Here is a 23,004-nt window from a genome sequence, read left to right on the forward strand (position 1 = left end):
GGTGAGGTTCAGGCAACAAATGACTTGGGTAAAAACAAAGAAGCTATAGGAGGACAGAGGGAAGGAGATAAACAGAGAAGGAAGGATGTAAGAGGAAGGAACAAGGCAAAAGGGAAGCAGTATCAGAAGGAACAAACTCTTATTAGCAGGGACTCAAGCCACTCAAGATACAACAACTAGAGGCAAAGATTGAACTCCCACCCAAACAGGGGAACCTGCTAAAAGGGAGTGGGTAGGAAACCAATTGGTGAGAAATAGCACAGCAAAAGGGAAAAGCCAGTAAAGCCAATGATGCCCAACCAGAGTAACCAGTCTAACGGGACCCTAGAACCAACTCGATAGGTCAAAGGTCCCCAATTACAGGGGGAAAGAAGACTCAACAAGACATAGCAACAATTATTCAATGAAAGGTCAGCTTGATTTAATTCATGAAAGATTTTCTTTTAAAAAGAAAGATTATAAAAATGATATTTTTAATCAATAAAATAGATGGATTAGATTGCTGGGTTTCAGAATATGGTGGCAGATTCAATTGATCGGAAAAGGGGAAAAACTATTTTTCGATTCAATGATTCGTCGATTTATTTAGAGAATCATCAATTAATTCCACGAATTGAAGATTAATTCAATGAATAAATCAGGTGACCCCTTATTTGCCAAAAAATTCCTGATTTTCAGTAAGAAAGAAAAAAATCAAAGAATTATGGCTTGTTATGAAATTAGAATTTGATGAAGGAACCAAAAAGTTGGTCATTGCTCCCTTCTTACTCGTCCTCTCCCCTTTTTCATAGAGACCCTTTGGCATGTTATGTAGAATTTCTGTAATTGGTGTGCCAGAATAAGTTCGGGTGGAAAATGTAAGTCCCCTGAGATAACATTTTGGGGAAGGAATTGGAGTCTATTCAGCTAGCTATCCAGACTGGTCCTTTAGACCTTCACCTCGTAAGGGAGGAAAGGAGAATCATGAGTGATTACTGCTATGTAGCTAAAAAAAGGGAAGCTTCCCTCAGACAAAAGGCTAGAATCAATTGGCTTAAGCCTGGAGATAGCAACACTAAGTTCTTCCACAAATCTCCCGAGTCTAGAAGGGCCAGAAACAGAAGTCAAGCAATCTAGGATAGCAATGGTCAGTGGCTGCAAGATGCTCAGCATTGGAAAATAGTAGTTAGTAGTCTAATTCTATTATTTCTATGTAAGGGCATTTATGTCCATTCACTTCTTTTATTATTATAAATATTTGCCAAGCTCTTAATTAGAGACTTGACAATTCTACAATTATTCTCGGTATCAGAGCCATTAGGATCCAACACCCCCCTTTGATCTCCTTCCTCCCTCTCTTTCTTTTATCTTCGTCTCTCTATTCTATAGAAAAATATCCTAATCTAAAACAGCCTCGTTAAGCAGTCTCCCCTTCGGGGGTTCTTTCTTTTTTCCTTCTTTTTAGCTAGGGCTTTGATCACATGGTGCCATTGGAGATCTACGACAGTGGTTGCAAAGCCTGTAGGACATTGCGATAGACCCTATAGTGTTGTTTATGATCTGCGACAGCAGCAGAACCCACTGGGGTGCAGTTTACAAGCCTGCGACAGCAACTGGAGTGTGTTTGTGATCTGCAACAGCAGCAGAACCAACTGGGGTGTTGTTTAAAAGCCTGCGACAGACCCTAAAGTGTTGTTTGTCATATGCGACAACAGCTGAACCAACTCGGCTGCTGTTTAGAAACCTGTGACAGCAAGAGAACCTCTTTGGGAGGCCTACAGACCTTGCGATAGGAACTATAGTGTTGTTTGTGATCTGCAACAACAGCAAAGCATCTTTGGGAGGCCTATAGACCTTGCAACAGCAGATGTAGTGTTGTTTGTGATCTGCGACAGCAGCAAGGGCCTACGACAACCACAGACCTTACAACACCTTGACAACACCATTATTGTGTGGTTGTTTTGATTTGTGGCAACAAAGCTCGATACTTAGGTGATCTCCCTTAATTTAGATTATACAAGATCTCCCTTCAATCCACAAGCACCTTTACTTCTTATTTATAGTAAGTCATGACATCTACTCAAGAGATAAAGGACTCCCACACTGCTCTTGGGGCAAATTCTTTTACTCAACGAATTGTCGTGCTCTATTATATGGTCATAATTTTCAGTCCTGGTCTTGATCTGTGCAACTTTATTTGGGTAGTAGAGGTAAATTCGGTTGGTTATTAGGCACCATCCATAAGCCACCGTTCACTGGTCCCAAATTTGAATAATGGAAAATCGATAAATGTACCATTCTTGGATGGTTATTTAATTCTATGGAGTAACGCATCTATACCATGTTCATGTACCATAAGACTCTCTTCTTTGTGGTCAGCCCTCACTCAGATATATGCGCATGCTATGAATGACTCGAGGATTTATGAACTTTATCGAGATATTTCCCAAGCTACCCAAGGTAATCAAAGTGTGGCAGATTACTTTGGATTCCTTCAGTTCCTGTTGGGAGGAGCTCTCTTACTATGAGTCTACGGCTGAGTTGTCTACAGAGGCAGCTGGGTATGTAGTTAAGCGGATTGCTCGACATCAGACATACCAATTCCTCATAGGTCTACGTCCTGAGCTTGAGGTACTTCGGACACAAATCCTTAACACCACTCATTTATCATATTTAATTGAGACATTTGCGATTATTGATAGTGATGAGCGTCGTCGTTGTGCAGTTTCTTCTCAAACTTAGGCCCCTGGGATTGTCTTTGCTCTAGCTACAGATCAAATGGCTCTCACAACCAATTTAGGTTTCTCTAACTCTCGTACTCAAAGACATTAAAGTCAAGCCCGTGGAGGCCGTGGCCGTGGTAAAGGGAATGGCCTTACTTACAGCCATTGTGGGAAGGTTGGACATGAAAAGGCCCACTGCTTTCAGCTCTATCCCCCACCTTTTGAAATCTTCTGTGGGACGGCCTTCTCCCCGTGCTGCTACTGTGGAGTCTACATCAATTTCTCAAGTTTCCATTAGCACTATCGATTTGCAACACCTCCAAACTCAGATTGCTGCCATTGTACAGGATCAAATCTAGGCTCATACTCTTTCATCCTCGATTGTTGCATCAGTTATTACACCCCCAGGTACATCCACTGCACTTCATGCTACTCAGTTTGGCTCTGCTCCTCTGACATGGGTAATTGATTCTGACACCTCTAATAACATAACTGGTGAGTCTAGCCACTTTACATCCTCTATCTTCCCTACTACTCATAGGGAGGTTCGCTTTGCTGATGGGTCTCTTACACCTATCCACAGCAAGGTACCATATCATTATCCCTTAATTTTTCTCTTTACTCTGTGCTTCATGTTCCTCACCTATCTTTTAACCTTTTATCTGTGAGTAACATTACCAAATCTTTAAATTGTTCCATAACTTTTTGCCCGACTCGTTGTATTTTTCAGGACCTGGCTTCGAGGAGGATATTTAGCAAGGGGTATGAGAAAGATGGATTGTACTTGTTTGGATCTCAACCGACTACAATTCCGACTTTTATGCTTTCATCTTCTGGGAGCCACACTTTTTCATCTGTCTTTAGATTTATGGCATGCTCGCTTAGGACATGCCAATTTTCATTACTTATGTTCTTTAATTCCTATTTTAAAAACTTCTTGTAGTGAACACAAATTTCAGTACTTTGTGTCTAAACTTTCTAAACACACTCGTACCTCTTATATTCCTCATACGCATCAGTTTAATGCAATATTTGATTTAGTTCATTCTGATGTGTGGGGGTCTTCCCCTGTTACTACGTTTAATGGTCATAGATACTATTTTACATTTATAGATGACTATTCTCATTGCACTTGGGTTTATTTGATGCGTTCTCATTTTGAGGTGCTCTATATTTTTGTTAATTTTCTTAAAATGATTCAAACTCAGTACAACATCACTATTAAATCTCTCAGGTCAGATAATGGGGGGGAATATATTTCTGATGGGATTCGTTCCCATTTTAATGAGAATGGTAAGCTTTATTAGAAGGAACAAACTCTCACTTGCCTATTGCTCTTCGCAAAAGTAAACGAGGGTGTGGTACTAATCATCCCATTGCACAATTTATTTCCTATTAGGGTCTTTCTTTTTCTTATCAGGCCTACCTTACTCTCATCGATTCTATCCAAGTTCCTGAGTCTGTATCAGAGGCTTTGCGAGACACTCAGTAGACTAGAGTTATGACTGCCGAAATAAATGCTTTGTAGAAAAATAATACCTGAGAACTTATTACCCTTCCATTTGGGGAGCGGACCGTTAGTTGTAAATGGGTCTTTACTATGAAATACCACATAGAAGGCACTGTTGACCGATATAAGGCGCGACTAGTTGCTAAGGGATTTACGCAAACTCCAGGGAAAGATTTTGGTGTCACCTTTGCTCATGTCGCCAAACTTTCCACTACTCGTCTTCTTATCTCTTTAGAAGCTTGTCACTCGTGGCCCTTTCATCAACTCGATGTGAAGAACGTTTTTTTGAACGGTGATTTGACTAAGATTATATATATGGACCCCCCTTGGTTTCGTCTTTAGGGGGAGTATTGTGGGAAGGTATGCCGCTTTCTTAGATCTCTGTATGGCCTAAAACAGTCCCTGCGAACTTGGTTTCAACGATTTTCAGAAGTTATTTTGTCTACGGAATTCACCAGATGTCACTCAGATCATACTTGTTTTGTTCATCGAGGACTGGATAGTCATTGTGCCATTCTTCTAGTGTATGTAGATAATATTATCTTGACAGAAGATGATACACAATGGATTGACAAGGAAAATATGATATTGGGTCGTGCCTTTGAGGTTAAGGACATGGGTCCCCTTAAGTACTTCTTGGGGATAGAAGTAGCTCACTTTCGTTGTCGTATGTCGCTATGTCAGCGCAAATACACATTGGATCTTCTTAAAGACGTTGGTATGCTTGGTTGTTGTCCTGCCTCTTCTCCTATGGATCAGAATCATCGACTTCATGCCGAACTGATGATCTATTATCTATTCCTTCTTATCAGAGGCTTGTAGGTCGTCTAATTTATTAGACTAACACCATACTAGATTTGACCTTTGCGGTTAGTGTAGTCAGTCAGGTTATGCATACTTCACGTATGTCTTATCTTGATATTATTTACCGTATTCTTTGCTACTTAAAGTCATGTCCTGGCCTTGGACTTTTCTACTCATCCACTGCTCAACCACATATGTCATGTTTCACTGATGCTGACTATGCGGACACTCTTATAGACAGGAGATCTACCTCTAGTTTTTGTACTTTCCATGGAGGTAACCTTATCTCATGGAAAAGTAAGAAATAGAGTGATTTCTCGTTCTTCTACTGAAGTTGAGTATCGTGCTATAGCTCTTGACACAAGTGAGCTACTCTAGCTTCGATCTTTGCTGACAGAGATGGGATTTCCTCCTTCTAGTTTTTCCTCGTTGTTATGCAACAACAAGTCTGCTATCATACTTGTCTCTGACTCAGTTCTTCATGAACAAACTAAGTATATAGAGATTGATGTTCACTTTCTCAAGGAGAAAGTTCGATTTGGTGCTCTTCAGACAATCTTTGTATCTTCTTCAGATCAGCATGCCAACATGTTTACAAAGTCTGTTGGTCCTTCTATCTCGAACTCTCATCTTGTCAAGCTGGGTTTAGTTGATATATTGGCTACAGCTTGAGGGGGAGTATTGGAAAATAGTAGTTAGTAGTTTAATTCTATTATTTCTATGTAAGGGCATTTATGTCCATTCACTTTATTTATTATTACAAATATATGCCAAGCTCTTAATTAGAACTTGACAATTCTACAATTCTTCTCTCAGCAGGTAGAAGAGGAGATCCTTAAGTTCTATAAGAATTTGTATGGAACTTGTAGCTACCCCTCCAATGAGACTTGGCCTAAACAGTCCAAGAAGATCAGACATGAAGACAAGAGCTTGCTTTCAAGACCAATCACTAGGGAGGAGATCAAAGAAGTCATTTTCTCAATGGATGGTGACAAAGCACCTGGACCTGATGGGTTCACAGAAAAATTTTACCAGCACTGTTGGGACATCATAGGTGATGAGTTTTGTGCCACCATGGTTGAGTTCTTCAACAAAGGAAAATTCGTTAAGGAAGTAAAAGCAACTGCCATTATCTTGGTTCCAAAGACTGAAAGACCTAATAAGGAGGGAGATTTCAGACCTATGGCATGTTGCAATGTTATCTATAAGTGTGCCTCCAAGATCCTCACAAACAGAATTAAGCATTGGTTGAATGGCTTTATCAGTATGAACCAATCTGTTTTTGTTCAAGCAAGGAATATAGGAGACAACATTATGCTGTCACATGAGCTCATCAGAAACTTCCATAGAGATAAAGGTTCCCCTATCTATTTGTCAACACCCATGTACTCCATATCTATTAATGGGTGCCTTAGGCTATTTCTCTGGCAAGAGAGGGCTCAGACAAGGAGACCCTCCCTCCCCTTACCTATTTGTCATTATAATGGAGCTGCTGTCAGGAGACCTGCAAAGAAGTAGTAACAAGGAGCTGGAACTAATGCCCAAAAGAAAAAATCCTGTGGTATCCCACCTTATATTCGCAGATGATCTAATGATTTTTTTGAAAGGAACTGAAAGATCTGCATCAACAGTAATTAGAAGCCTGAAATGGTTCAAACAAGCAACTAGCCTTAAGATCAACGAAGGTAAGAGTAACGAGTTCTTTTCTGGAGTTAATGGCAGAGAGGAGTCCCTTAAAAGCATCCTCAAGATGAAAGGACAACTCCCAATGAGATATCATGGCCTCCCCCTGACAACAACTAGGCTAAAATACCAAGACTGCCAGCCATTGGTAAAGAAAATTACAACAAAAATTTAAGAATGGAAGTCCAGATTCCTCTCTCTAGCTGGGAGAATTGAGTTGGTTAAATCTATATTAAGTAGTAGTCAGGTTAACTGGACCAGTGTTCTTAAGCTGCCTTGCAGAGTTACTAAGGAGATTGAAAAGATCCTAACCAAATTCATCTGGGCAGGGTCCTCAATGGAAAAAAAAGCACCATGCAGTGAGCTGGAGAAGAATGGCTAGAAGCAAAGACGAGGCTTGGGGTTAAAAGATACTGGACTCTTCAACAATGCTAGTATAGTTGAACAAGTTTGGGCTATAATTAATAATAAAGAAAAATTTATGGGTTCAATGGATGAAAAAGAACCTCATCAAAAAGTATCACCTCTGGACTGTGAAGATCCCAAATGAAGCTTCATGGATGTGGAGACATGTGTTGAAGACAAGGAATCTAGAGATAGAGTCTATGACTCATGATAACCAAACTTTCTTATGGCATGATCCATTGCACCCAGAGGGAAGCCTTATGGAAAGATTTCAAGAAGTTCTGGTATGACTCACTGCTTCATCGAGAGGCCAAGGTGTCCTCATCAGGAACAGCCAATGGATGCCCCCTTCCCCCTCGAGAGCAAACTAGGAGGAGATATGGAGCAGCTTAAATGAGGTGGAAATGGCTCCTACTCAGGAAGACAAGGTGATATGGAAACCTGACTTGAAAGGGAAGTTATCTACAGCTTCAGCTTACAACACTCTTAAGTTGAATGGCACTAATGTCTGGGCTCATTTGGTTCACCAATAAGATCCCCAGTCACTGTGCAATAACTTGGATGATGCTGAGCAAGACTCTAAAGACTCAACGCTACCTTATGAGAAGAGGGTGCGTATCTTCCTCCGCCTGTGTGTTCTGCTGAGCCTCTCCAGAAAATGAAGAGCATCTTTTCCTGGAGTGCAACTACTCCTGTGATCTTTGGCAGCTGATTCAACGAAGGTCCCTAATTCATAGATCAAATAGAAATTGGCAGCTTGAGATCAAGTGGTTGGCAAGCAATTCAGAAGGCAAAAAGCTTCCCACCAGAATAAGAAAGTTGGCTTTCAATGCCTATGTCCATGTGTGGCTGGAGAGGTGCATAAGATTGTTTAGAAATGAATACAAGCCATAGCAATGTATTGAGAGGCTCATTATCAGCGATGTTGTTATGGCTGTGCAACAAGAAGGCTTGAAAGTAGAGGACAATGCAGAAAACAAGAGCTTTATGGACTCCTGGAATATTGAGACGGAGTACTTTCACAGAATTCCAATCCTTTATAGTTGGATCAGACCTCCTGAAGGATTTTACATGCTTAATTTAGATGGCTCTATGCATGGGAATAGCGGAAGAGAGGGTGCAAGCATCAGAGATCATGAAAGAAACCCTCTTTGTGGAATGGCTACTTGCACAGAAGCGGAGTCAGTTATGTACCATGAGCTGGGAACGCTGGAGAAAGACCTGAGAGTAGCCATAACCGCTAATATTAAGAAGATATGGATTAGAAGCGACTCAAAAGTGGCAGCTCAGTGCATCAAAGGAGATTGTGATATTCCTTAGAAGATGACCAGGCTTGTTAGATAGATCAGACCTTCTGTTTTTTGAGGAAATGAACATTGATTTCTACTACAGAGAGGGAACTTTGCTCCAGACTTCCTAGCTACCTTTCTTAACTCTGTAGGTAGAGTGGACTTAAATTTTCATGCTTTTCCTAGTGATCTAAAGAACATCGTTGAAAAGGATGCCAATGGCTATGCCTATGAAAGATTGTAAGCCTTTTGGCCTTTCCTGGTAGGGGGGTTCTGCCTAACCCCTGATTAACTTTCAAAAACAAAAAGATATTCTTTTGTCCTTCCAAAAGAATGGAGTAAGAAATCTTTCAAGATATGAACGGTGGGACTTAACCAGCTTGCATGTGTGCTACTTGTACTTACATGGAACAGTAAGGGAAAATGGTCTTTTACTTGTCAACTCTTGCTTGTTTCACCATATATTTTGATCTTTAATGTATTCTATCTAAAGCAAGCTTATCTCTATTTTGGTTTGTAAGCTAAGATCAGACCTTAAGTTGATGGATTGGTAGATAAGGATACATAGGAATTGAATTATAATAGCATTGTATCCATTGGTGATGCTAGCTCAATGCACATGTAAATTGGAAATCAGTGCTTTGGAAGTTGTGTTTCTTTTTCCATAATTCACCAAGTTAAAAGTTGGTAACTATTATGCTAAATTTTAGAATGCATGTGCTCTTATTAAGGTTTTTTTTTTTTTTTTTTTTTTGATAAATATAAATTATATTAATGAAGAAAAAAGAGTAGAGGAGGCTCATATTAAGGTTTTCTTTATTAATAGTTTCAACTATCAAACATTGAACTGTGTAATAAAAAATAAAATAAAATAAAACTGTGCAATGAAAGAACAATAGGATATATTTCCTGTTTTTTCAGCCCTTTTGGTATCAAGGTTTTGACCAGTATATACTGTTTTTAATTACATAACATAAACCAGTAATAAAACAATGTTAAAAAATTGTCTCTAGTATTCCCTCCATCCATATACATCCAGCAGTTTTCATCTATACATATTTTGGTTGCTTTGTCCTGGTTTCAACAATAGAACCTAGAAAATTAGTAAAAGAAAGCTAAGATATATTTCTTGGTATTTTTTAGTCATTGTAATGTCTTAGCATATTTTGGCTTGCTTAATAATCTATATAATAAAACACAACAGTTGTCTTCCCCCACCGCTTATCCCCCGCATCCCAAGGAAAGATTTCAACTTTATTCCCTTCTCTCCTCCCCTTTCTAATAATACCCCTCCAACTTTATTGTCGTTCCTCTTCTCCCCTTCAACTTTAAAGCCATTACACTTCTACCACTTTTCCAAGAAATACCCCTACAACTTTATTGTCTTTCCTCTTTTACCCCCTTAACCCCAAAGAGGATGACCATGCCATAGGCACAGGGAAACTCTAGCTGGTTAGAACTTAGAACAATAGAACCTGTATAATACTAATGGTTGTTGATTGCATGGAATGTTTATGCAGAGTGATTATATTCATGGAGTGTTTATGTTTGGATAGATTGATTCTCAAACACTGCTTTTTTGATTAAATTGGTTTCAAGATTTCTAGGTTGGGTAAACTTATCATTTGGTTGAATTTGCATGAGATGGATCTATGTCAAGTAAAGTGGTCAATTTTTACTTGAAAAATATGTTTAGTAAAAATTATAATTTTTCAACAAAAAAAAAATTTACGATTTTTTGTGTTTTACTTTGACAACCAAGCACCTGGAAAATATTACAGGAATTTTCCAGAGATACTACCAAGCAATCCACCCACAAAAAGACGTTTAAGTCCAGCTTACCCAAAAAATAAAAAAAGTCTGTAATTACAAAACTCCGTAAACTCAAAGTTTTGTGTTTACAGTGTTCTACGGTGCTGCCAAGCAAGATCAATGTATGCAATATGAAGCGGTAAATGAGATACATAGTACATACAATAGTGTATATCATTTATCCAGTGATATAGACATATATAAATATAAGTTTCATTGATTTTAAACAAAGAAGCATTCTATATGTGATGACAAACAAAGAAGCATTCTATTTGTGATGACAAACAAAGAAGCATTCTATTGAAACTAATAATGTTAAAAATGTTGACTAATGTCATGTGGCCCATAGAAGAAAAGAAAGGAAAATCGTGAACCGTAGTGATTTCGAGTGAGAAGTTCTTACATAGTATTCGATTCCAGTTGTGAACCAGGTCTATTTTATGCATTAGAATCCATATTGAAGAAATAAGAGAGCTTTACATCACAGCATACGTTTGAACATAGAAGAATATAGTTTCATGGTTATAAGAGCAGTTAGGACCAAATTAGTCGTGTACTATGATTCTCTAATAAATACTAGATATATAAGCAAATCTCTGTTCAACATGTTTGCTTTGTTGCACACTTGCACTATTAGAAATCAAATCTCTTAGAATACAATGATGCGCACTAGCAGGTTAAAATTTGACACAATACCTGTCCTCGATCCACAAAAGTTTGGAATTGCATAATCCTTTTCTCAACCTCCACAACAAGCAGCCTCCTTTGGAGTCGAGCAATCCTTCCTCTACCTTCTGCCCCTTTATCCTGATATTGGATTAACATGAATTACAAACGTGCAATGCATCAAAACATTGGAACTAGAGCAACCATAGGTCATTTCCCATCTAAATACAATGGGATAACATCTTAAAATTTCAAACATGTCAAATGTCAGAAAACAGACAAAATGATAGATTGGGAAAGTAAACTAATTACATGGGTCTGGCCCCACATCAAGATGAGTCAAGGCATGATTTTTGTGAGGATGACATCCTTACAAGCCTATCAAAAAAAGATTCGTCAAGCCTAGAAACATATTGCATCTTTCTCTAGAAGGCTATTGAACTTCTCTCTATTTTTATTGATCAACAAGGAAAGATCTTCGCATTTTTCTAAGGGAATGACTCAATCACAATCATACAATGTAAAAAAAGGAGGTATCTTTTCTTTTATCTTAGTTGATCATCCCTCCTTACCAAGCACTTAAGAAAATCCATTGGTAAAACTGCAGTAAAAAGAGAAAAATAACTATTGAGTACCTAACTCTTTCATCTCTTTTGGGATTCAATTCAAACAGGATAAAAAGAAGTTGATCAACAGAATGATCTTGAGGTCATCCTCTTGATCATCATTCATCAACGCTATATAAAAAGTGTTATTTTTATCAATTTTATGCATGTTTAGTGTCGCGTTATAGCTTAGTTTTCTTAAAATAGGATTGAGATATCTTTCCCTCAAAGATAAAGAGGTTACTTCTAACACCTTAGCGCATTCACCACATCAATTTTCTAGGTTTTAGGCATGCTTAGGTTTTTATTGTCTTTTTTGCATTCTTTTTTCAGTTGTTTAGTGGTAAAATAAGGTTAAAATACTCAATATATATGGGGGTGGATCAAGGGACATATGTAAAAACAATGGCTGTTCAAAATATGAGTAAGAGGTTTTGGATTGAGCTGAATTTTTGTGAGGATGTTCTCTATGATGAGGAGATCATCCTCACAAAAAATCAGCTCAAACTGAAACTTTTAAGTCCATCAAAAGTGCTTTACAAATTATTGGTAAAAAATCGACGGTCCACATTCTAAATCAATTTTGATGGGTTAGAAGTTTCAAATTGGACTGATTTTTTTTTTAGGATGATCTTCTCATCATAGAGATCATCATCACAAAAAATCAGCTCAATCCAAAACCTCTAACCCATATTTTGAATTTGTTTTATTATTACATTGTTTTTACATATTATTACCTATATATATACATATATATATATATATACAAAAGATAAAAAAAAAATATGTTCCTTTTGTGTATGTAGCATCACTTTAATCACTTTTCATGCATGTCATAATTTTCGATAATTTTCTTGCATTATAGAGAATTTTCTAATGTTTCATTTTATAAGAGAAATAATTGAAGGTAAATCTCCACTTAAGGTATTATTTTCTGATAGTACGCCCTTTCATCTTAATTAATGTGTGTTTGGGTTCATTTTTTGGGACCTAGTCAAGATAACTTAGATACGAAAAGTTTAAAATCTGTATTCCTTGGCTATTTTCATACACAAAAAGGTTATATATGTAATAGTCCTACTTTTCAAAAACATTTTGTATGTCGACGATGTTAGATTCTTTTAGTGGGACCATATTTTCTAATACAACCACCAATGACTTTGGGGTTGGTCCTATTATGTTGTTTATTCCTATTTTCATTCATACTATTGTCCCACTTAAAGTGTACCATTTGAGGACCACTACAACACCAACAATGCCAATCTCATTTTCATCTACAAGTCCAATCATTCCCTAAATTCAGTTCCTTCTCCAATTCCACTTCCAAGCATGTTACCTATTACTCTAGGTAAAAGCATTCATTCTTGTATTACTAAACACCTCATTGTTACATACGCTTCATTATATTCTTTCTTGTCCTCTTTTATTTTGTTGTTGTCCTCTATTACTATTCATAAACGTCTTCTAGATGACTTATCTCATCTGGGTCGATAACAACAATGGAAAAGGAAATGACTGCCCTATATCGTAATCATATGTGGAATCTTGTGTCTCTTCCTCCTAGAAAAAAGGTAGTGGTTGTAGATGGGCTTATGTTGTTAAGTTTCACCATAGGTGCACAATTGATAGATTGAAGGCAAGGCATATACAAAAACTTAGGGGATTTGATTATGTTGAGACCTCTCCAGAAGCTAAGAATGCTTCCATTCGTGTTATTCTTTATTTAATTGCAATGTCTAGGTGACCCTTGTACCAACTTGATGTGAGAATGTTTTTCACGGTGATTTGTAGGAAGACGTGTATAGAGTAACCACCTAGGTTTGTTACCTATGGGCTCAAAAAGGCGGTCTATGATTTGAAATAGTCCTCGTGAGCATGATTTGGAAAATTCAGCAATGTAAATGAGTTTGGGATGTTAAGGTGTCAGACATACCACTTGTTTTTATTCACCTTAACAAGTACAATTGTTTTAATTGTATATGTGGATGATATTGTGTTGACAAGCAATGATGTTATGGGGATTGAGAAGTTCAAAGTCATTTTTTCAACAAAAGATTCACACTATAGGTTTGGGTAAGTGCGGATTTTTTCTTAGTATTGAGGTGGCACAATCAATTAGTGGTATTAGTCTCTTACATATGAAGCATATCTTAGATGTACTAGATGCGACTAGTTTATTTGGGTACAAACCAATGAATTTTCCAATGGACCCAAAACAGAAGTTGACTATTGATCAAGGAGACCTGTTGGGAAGTTTAATTACCTCACTATTACTAGTCCAAACATTTCATTTACTGTGAGTATTGTAAATCAGTTTGAGGAAGCTTCAAAAGTACCTCAATGGGTGGCATTGCAATGTATTATCAGGTACTTCAAGGGCTTCCAAAACGTGATTTGTTATGAGTCCAATGCTCAAATTTGTATAGGAAGGTACACAAATGCAGACTAAGTCGATTCTTGTTCAAATAGAAGATCCACCATAAAGTATTTGATGAGGACATCACAGGCAAACCCGTCAGAGTGTTCCAAAGGAGAAAAAGACACTTACATTCATTGTGGATGTACGGAGTATGGATGTCAAGTTTATGGACGAGAACCATTGCAATTCTATTGAGTCATCATATTTCATATTTTTATTTAGTTTATGTTTATAAGTCTATTTTAATGTTTAGGATGAGCATTTGAGGTCATTTTCATGTTTTATTAGCCAATGGTGTTAGTATAAATGTTTAAGGGAAATTTGGTAACTTTATATTGATTTTTTAATGAGTTTTCATAGGCTGAAAATTCAAAGGAAATAAAGTTATGGGATTGGGACATAGATGGTATTCCTGCTTTCATTTTATTTAAGTTGTTTTTAAGTTTATTTACAACTATTGGATCTCCTTATTTTAGTTGGATAATTGAGATTAGATTTAGGGTTTAGAGAACATTATAAATACTTGTTTTTTCTTATAATTTTCCTCAATGATAAATAAAATTGAGATTGAAGCTTTCATATCCCCATAAATGGTGTGGTGTGAGGTCATTCTGGAGTGAGTCCAAGGTAATGTTTGTTTACTCAATCGATTTCTCAATCGAGGTGGGTATTTTTTTTTTTTCTCAACATCTTCTTCCCTACTTTCTCCATTAAATTTCTAGTTTAAACCTATTAAACATCCATAAGGCCTACCCAATTCACCCTATAAACCAAAACCCCATTGACATTCTCTTCTCCATTGAAATCTAACCATAATACCCATAAAAACCCAACCTAAACCTTCCCTAATCGAACCACATCATTCCTTACCACCCAAAACCCTAATCACCTTTTCTTTTTTTAGCCTAAAATTTCTCCAAACGTTGTAAACTTACTGCTCCATCAGCACCACTTATTTGGCTATCTTTGCATTAACATTGAGCCTAGAAACCTATTTTGAACATCTAACTGAAACCCTAGGCTAGAGGAAGACTTGTCTTCCATTGGAACCTATTGTTAGTATTTGAATAGCTATTACTGTGGGATTGTGACAAATATTAGGACTATTTTGATTATTGTTTAGGTTCTCTTGCATATTAATGAATGTATGAGCTAATGATTCATATTTGCATTGTTTATGTTAATTCAATCTGATCTCAGATTTATCATCCTAGGGTAACATTCACGGTTCTGCATCAACTATGGTATCAGAGGGTGACTTACAAGATGGATTTCTTTTCAAAAGTAGTAGATTGTGTGTTCCTCACACATCCTTACGAGACTTTCTAGTTTGGGAGCTTCATGCAAGTGGAGTAGCCGGTCATTTTGGTCGGGAAAAGACTATTGTTTTCATTGAGGATCGTTTCTATTGGCTAAGTCTTAAGCCAGACATAACTAAGATTATAGCGCAATATAAAACATGTCAGCTAGCAAAACAAAAGAAGCAAAACATGGGTTTGAATACCCCTTTGCCGGTGCCACATTCCCCATGGCAAGACATCAGCATGGATTTCGTGCTAAGCTTCCCAAAAACTATTTGGAAGCACAATTCTATATTTAGGCTAGTGGACCGCTTCTCAAAAATCACTTCATTGCTTGTTCTAAGACCTCTAATGCGTCTAACATAGCAAAGACTTTCTTTGAGGAGTTCGTTTACATGGGTTGCCTAAGACCATAATGTCTGACTGAGATGTTAGATTCATGAGTTATTTTTGGATGACATTATGGCACATGATGGGCACCAGGCTCCAATTTTCATTGGCATACCACCCACAGACAGATGGTCAAACTGAGGTTGCCAATACGAGTCTAGGAAATTTATTGAAGTGTTTAGTAGGAAAGCATGTTAGATCATGGGTTCCATTACTGTCCATAGCTGAGTTTGCATATAATAGTTCCACTAATAGGACCACAGGCACGAGCCCATTCGAAGTAGAATATGGTTATAGACTTAGGAAGCCTATAGATCTTATACCCATGGCAGTATCACATAGGCCTTCTAAGTCAACAAAGTCATTTGCACATCACATTCATGAATTATATTTTGAGATCAGAAAAAAAAATTACCATGAGCAATGCACAATATAAATTATCTACTGATGCACATCATAGGTTTAAAGAGTTTCAAGTAGGTGATTCGGTAATGGTTCGTGTAAGGCCTAAGCAATTCCCACAAGGAGTTGTGAAAAAGTTAAAAGCCCGCAGTACTGACCCATTCAAAATACTGAAACAACTTGGTCCCAATGCATATTACATTGATCTTCCGACAAACATGGGAATTAGTCAAACCTTCAATGTGGCGGACTTAGTTCCTTTTCATGGCCCAACATCTGTACCTAATAATTCTTACTCGAGTCATACCCTTGATCCTACCCAAACAATACCAATTTCACCTGATCATGCTAGACCTACTACAGATTTAGCCATTGACCCCTCGCTTGACCCACAATACATATCATCCCAGTTTCCACAACCTTTACCTCTAGTACCTACTTTTGGAAATAATATAGTTATTTTAGTCCTAATTGTTTAATTATAGATTTTATTTTCATATTTCTTATTGTAAGGGCTTTTTAGTCTTTTTGACTCTTTGATTATTATAAATTCCTACCAAGTTCTCTAATTGAGACTTGACGATTTCTATTCCATTATTCTTCTTAGTATCAGAGCCTCTAGAGAACGTCCCCCTTTGGGTTCCCCTCTTCTAGTTTGGATCTTGAAGTCCCTTCTCACCTCTTCTCTTCTCCTTTCTTCCCTCATAAATCTTCTAGTTCTTGAGATCTGATAACCTAGCAGCCTCGACGTTAGAAGATCTCCTTTTTTTTTTCTTTTTTTCTCCTTTAATCACATGTTACGATAGAGATTTTTCTTTAGTTATCACATGTTGCGATAGGGTTTTTGCTTTGTGATTCTACCCTACGTTAGGGTTTGTTTCTTCACTAAGGCTGTTGGTGTACTATTGGGTATCCTATGATAGACCGGACTGCTGTTTTCTGCCCTTGTGACAGAAAAAGAGTGGTTTCTGGGTGCTGCAACAAGACTACTAGCCATCTTTCTGCAATTTTGGGTATTACGGTAAGACTGCTGACCCCTTGTCTCACCTGAGACAGCAATAGGATCACTCCTAAATGTTGCAACAAGGTTTTTAGACTCTTTCCTGTCCTACGACAGCATTGGGAAAATCTGCAGCAAAATTTTTTAGTCTTTTTCTACACTTCTGGGTACTGCGGCAAGGCAGTTTGCCCTTTTTCTGTCTTACAACAGCCATAGGAACAATTTTAGCAAGTTGTTAGGCTAATTTCTGCCCTGTGACAACAACAAGGGGTGTTGTTGTGAGCTAAGTAAAAGGTTGAGGTTCTTTTTTGGCTATTTTCAAGGATTAGAAGACTGCCATTTCTTCTCGTGATTTATTTCATATTGGGTTAATGTTCCTAGAGATCTACCTTCAAGCCAAAGTTTTTAATTTCTGCGATGACACTGAATCAAGGGATCAAGGATTCCAACACTATACTTGGGGCTAATTCCTCAGCCCAACGTATTACCACTGCTCTTCTCGATGGTCGGAACTTTCTGTCATGGTTTCGATCTATACGACTTTATCTAGGTAGTAGAGGGAAATTTGAATGGCTCTCTAGCACCGTTACTAAACCACCCCTTACTGATCTCAAATTTGAATCATGGGAAATCGACAACTGCACTATCCTTGGATGGCTATTCAACTCTATGGAGCAACGCATCTATATCATGTTCATGTACCATGAGACTGTCTCATCTTTGTGGTCAGCACTTACTCAAACATATGCACATGCCAGGAATGACACAAGGATTTATGAACTCTATCGAGATATTGCCCAGGTTACCCAAGAGACTCAAAGTGTAGTTGATTACTTTGGATTTCTTTAGTCTCGTTGAGAAGAACTTTCTCATTATGAGTTTATGGTTGAATTGTCTTTAAAAATAGTTAATTATGTGGTTAAGAGGATTGCTCGACATTAGACCTACCAGAGTCTTATGGGTCTACGTCCTGAGTTTGAGGCACTTTGGATACAGATCCTTAACACCACCCCTTTACCTTCTATATTTGAGATATTTACAACCATTGATAGTGATGAGCGTCGTCGTCGTATTGTTCATTCTTAGACTCTGGTATTCTTTTTGCTCTGACTACAGACTAGATGGTCTTAGCTGTCAACTCAAGTTTTTCCGACTCTCATACCCCTGGATCCGGGAATCGTGACCATAGTAAAGGGAGTGGCCTTACTTGCAATCATTGTGAGAAGACTGATCATGAGAAGGCTCGTTGCTTTCAACTTTATCCTCATCTAATACCATGATCTCCTTCCACTCCATCTTTGAGACAGTCTGCTCCTCGTACCACTACAGTAGAGTCGTCATCCATTCCTCCCACTGGTACTCCTTCACTTGGCACTATTGATTTGCAAAAGTTACAGACTCAAATTGCTACCATTGTCCGAGATCAGATTCATGCTCATACTCATTCATCTACTATGGCCTCAGTTACTACACCTCTAGGTACATCCTATATTTTCCATGTCACTCAGTTTAGTTCTGTTCCTCTAACATGGGTTATTGATTCTGGTGCCTCTAATCACATGACCGTTGAGTCTAACCATTTTACTTCTATTTTTCCCACCACCTATAGGGAGGTTAGCCTTGCTATTGAATCTCTTACTCCAATCCACAACAAGGATACCATCCCCTTATCCACAAGGATTTTCCTAGATTCTGTACTTCATGTCCCTTACTTATCTCTTAATCTTTTGTCTGTGAGTAGTATTACTAAGTCTCTAATTTGCTCAGTTACATTTTTTCCTACTCACTGTATTTTTTAAAACCTAACTTGGAGGAGGATTTTTGGCAAGGGATATGAGAGGGATGGGTTGTACTTGTTTGGATCTCAACCTACTATTGTTTCGACTTCTATGCTTCCCTCCTCTGGAAGTCACACTTGTTCCTCTCAAAATCTAGATTTATGACATGCTCACTTAAGACATGTCAATTTTCAGCAATTATGTTATTTATTTCCTGTTTTAAAAACTACTTGTAGTGGTGGACATAAATTTCAGTGCTCTGTGTGTAAACTTTCTAAATACATGTATTTCTTATATTCCTCGTACGCATCGATTATATACAATATTTGATTTAGTTCATTCTGATGTCTATTACTACTTTTAATGGTCATAGATACTATGTTACATTTATTGATGCCTATTCTTGCTGCACATGGGTTTTTCTGATGCGTTCTCGTTTTGAGGTGTTTCCTATCTTTGTCAATTTTCTTAAAATGATTCAAACTTAGTATAATATCACTATAAAGTCTCTTCGGTCTGATAATGGAGGGAGAATATATATCTAATGGGATTCACTCCCATCTTCATGAAAATGGTATGCTTCACCAGTTGACTTGTCCTTATACTCCTCAGTAGAACGGGATGACAGAACTTAAGAATCGCCATCTCATGAACATTGTTCAATGTCTTCTCCGAGGAATGCATGTTCCTAAGAAATTTTGGAATGTGGCAATCATCACTGCGACTTTTCTTATTAACCGCGTTCCGAGTCACACTTTAAAGGAACAAATGCATCTTCATGTCCTTCAACATGATAGCATACTTTTTCCCATTACACCTTGAGTATTTGAGTGCACGTGCTTTGTTTAAGATAGAACTCTTCATCCCACAAATTGGATGATAAAGCTATTCAGTGTGTTTTCTTAGATTACTCCTCTATGTCAAAAAGATATCGGTGTTATGATCCAATTTCTCACCATGTCATGCACTCCCTTGATGTTACTTTCTTTGAAAATGTCTCATACTTTAGTGTCACATCTACTTTGCAGGATCCGTTCCTATAGTGTTGTCTTCTCTAATTTTTTCTCCATCTTCACCAACGCGTAAGATCTACTACACTCGTCGGCCTCACCCTCCTCCACCTTTGCCAACATCATCCTTGGATTACAGTATATCTTCTCTTACCTCTACACATACACCAGTCCTTATCCCTTTTATTTTTGACGCTCACTTGCCTATTACCATTCGCAAAGGTAAGCAAGAGTGTGTGACTGATCATCCTATTGCCCAGTTTGTTTCCTACCAAGGTCTTTCTTTCTCTTATCAGGCCTACATTGCAACCACTGATTCTATTCGTGTTCCTTGGTCTATGTCAGAGGCTTTGCGACATCCTCAATGGACTATAGCTATGACTACTGAGATGGATGCTTTGCAGAAAAATAATACCTAGGAGCTTGCTACCTTTCCATCTTGGGAGAGGACCGTTGATTGCAAATGGGTCTTCATTGTCAACAATCTCGCTGATGGGATTGTTGATCGGTATGAGGCACGTTTCGTTGCTAAAGAGTTTACACAAACTCCTAGAAAAGATTTTGGTGCCACGTTTGCTCCAGTTATCAAACTTTCCATAGTTCGACTTCTTATCTCTCTAGCTGCATGTCACTCATGACCACTTCACCAACTCGATGTAAAGAACACCTTTCTGAATGGTGATTTGATTGAGGTTATTTATATGAACCCCCCTCCTAGGTTTCGTCTTCAAGAAGAGTATTCTAAGAAAGTATGTTGCCATCTTACATGTCTGTATGGCCTGAAACAGTCCCTACGAACCTAGTTTCAACTTTTTTTAAGGTTTTTTTCTATGAAATTTTGTAGATGCCACTCCGATCATACTTGCTTTATTCGTCGAGCAGTGGATGGTCGTTGTACTATTGTCTTAGTTTATGTGGATGATATTATTGTGACTGGTGATGATGCACAGTGGATTGACAAAGTTAAGATGCTATTGGGTCGGTGCTTTTGAGGTTAAAGACTTCGGTCCACTCAAGTACTTCTTGAAAATAGAAGTGATCCGCTCTCGCAATGGTATTTCTCTATCTCAACATAAATACACATTGGAGCTTCTTTAGGACACTGGGATGCTTGGTTATTGTCCTGCTTCGTCCCCTATAAATCATAATCACCATCTTCAGACTGACGTTGATGATCTTTTATCGAATCCTTTTTCTTATCAAAAACTTGTAGGTCATCTGATTTATTTGACTAACACTAAACTGGACTTATCCTTTGCAGCTAGTGTGGTCAGTCAGTTGATGTCGTTTCTCGTATTATTTGCTACTTAACACTGTGTCCTGGTCTTGGACTTTTCTACTCTTCCACTGCCCAACAGCATTTGTCTTATTTTACAGATACTGATTATGTTTGTTCTCTTATAGATATGAGATCTACATATGATTTTTGTACTTTTTATGGTAATAATCTTATCTCGTAAAAAAGTAAGAAACAGAATGTGATTTCTCGTTCTTCTGCTGAAGTTGAATATCGTATTATGGCCCTTGGCACGTGTGAGCTAATTTGGCTTCGATATTTGCTAATGGAATTGGGATTTCCTATTTCCAATTCTTTTACTTTGTTCTGTTACAACAAGTCTGCTATCATGTTTGCTTCTGCCTCAGTCCTTCACGAAAAAACTAAGCATATTGAGGTTGATGTTCACTTTCTCAGAGAGAAAGTTCAGTCTGTTGATTTTCAAACAGTCTGTCTCTTCTTCATATTAGCTTACCAACATGCTTACGAAATCTATCGGTCCTTCTATCATGAATTCTCACTTTATCAAGCAGGGTTTAGTTGATATATTTGCCCCAACTAGAGGGTTGTATTGGAAATAATATAGTCATTTTAGTCCTAATTGTTTAGTTATAAATTTTATTTTCATATTTCTTATTGTAAGGGCTTTTTAGTCTTTTTGACTCTTTGATTATTATAAATTTCTGTCATGTTCTCTAATTGAAACTTGACTATTTCTATTCCATTATTCTTCTCCCACTTTGCCTCACATGAGTGAAATAATAGTGAATATCTTGGATCACCATGTGATCTCCACCAGACATGGAGGTTATCAAAAATACCTCATCAAGTGGAGAAATAGATGGGATTCTGATAGCACGTGGATTACAGAGACACAGTTACAGCGGATTGATCCAGACATATTCGAGAGGAATCACAGTTTTATCTCACCAGAGGCGAGTTCTTCTAAACCAAGGGGAGTTGATGAGGACATCATAGGCGTATCCTTCAAAGTGTTCCAAAGTAGAAAAAGACACTTAGATTCATTGTGGATGGACGGAGTATGGACGTCAAGTTTATGGACGAGCACCTTTGGAATCTTATTGTCATCATATTTCATGTTTTTATTTAGTTTATGTTTATGAGTCTATTTTAGTGTTTAGGTCGAGTATTTGAAGTTATTTTCATGTTTTATTAGCCTATGGTGTTAGTAAAGGTGCTTAGGAGAAATTTGGTAACTTTATATTGATTTTTTAATGAGTTTTCATAGGTTGAAAATTCAAGAGAAATGAAGTTACAGGATTAGGACATAATGGTATTTCTGCTTTTGTTTTATTTAAGTTGTTTTAAGTTTTATTTACAACCATTGGATTTCCTTATTGTAGTTGGATGGTTGAGATTAGATTTAGGATTTAAAGAACATTATAAATACTTGCTTCTTGTTGTAATTTTCTTCAATGATGAATAAAATTGAGATTAAAGCTTCATATGCCCATTAATGGTGTGGTGTGAGGCCATTTTGGAATGAGTCCAAGGTATCGTTTGTTTTCTATTTATCAATCGAGGTGGGTATTTATATTTATTTTTTCTTAACATCTTTCTCACTTTCTCTATTAAATTTCTGTTTTGAACCTCTAAAACATCCATAAACATCCATCGACATTCTCTTTTCCGTTGAAACTTAACCCTAATACCTATAAAAACACGACCTTACCCTTCCCTACTCAAACCACATCATTCCTTACCACCCAAAACCCTAATCATCCTCCGTTTTTTTTAGCCTTCAATTTCTCCAAACGTGGTTAACTTGCTATCCCCATAAATGAGCACCACTTATTTGGCTATTTTTGCCTTAAAATTGAGCCTAGAAATCTGTTTTAAACATCTAATTGAAACCCTAGGCTAGAGTAAAACTTGTCTTCCATTAGAAGCTATTATTAGTACTTGAATAGCTATTATTGTGGGATTGTGAT

General features: G+C 37.5%; 1 protein-coding gene across 1 annotated transcript in view; it reads right to left on the reverse strand.

Moving 5' to 3' along the window:
• DGS1 (dgd1 suppressor 1) overlaps positions 1-23,004 on the reverse strand; it is a 77,159-nt gene that overhangs the window by 4,829 nt on the left and 49,326 nt on the right. The window contains exon 12 of the mRNA XM_086452015.1: positions 10,902-11,012. Within this exon, the coding sequence (XP_086308141.1) occupies positions 10,902-11,012 (111 nt within the window). The remainder of the gene's footprint in view (positions 1-10,901; positions 11,013-23,004) is intronic.

This window comes from Akebia trifoliata, chromosome 8 (genome assembly GCF_017979445.1).
Source record: "Akebia trifoliata isolate Shusen 1 chromosome 8, ASM1797944v1, whole genome shotgun sequence".
Taxonomy (NCBI): Eukaryota; Viridiplantae; Streptophyta; class Magnoliopsida; order Ranunculales; family Lardizabalaceae; genus Akebia; species Akebia trifoliata.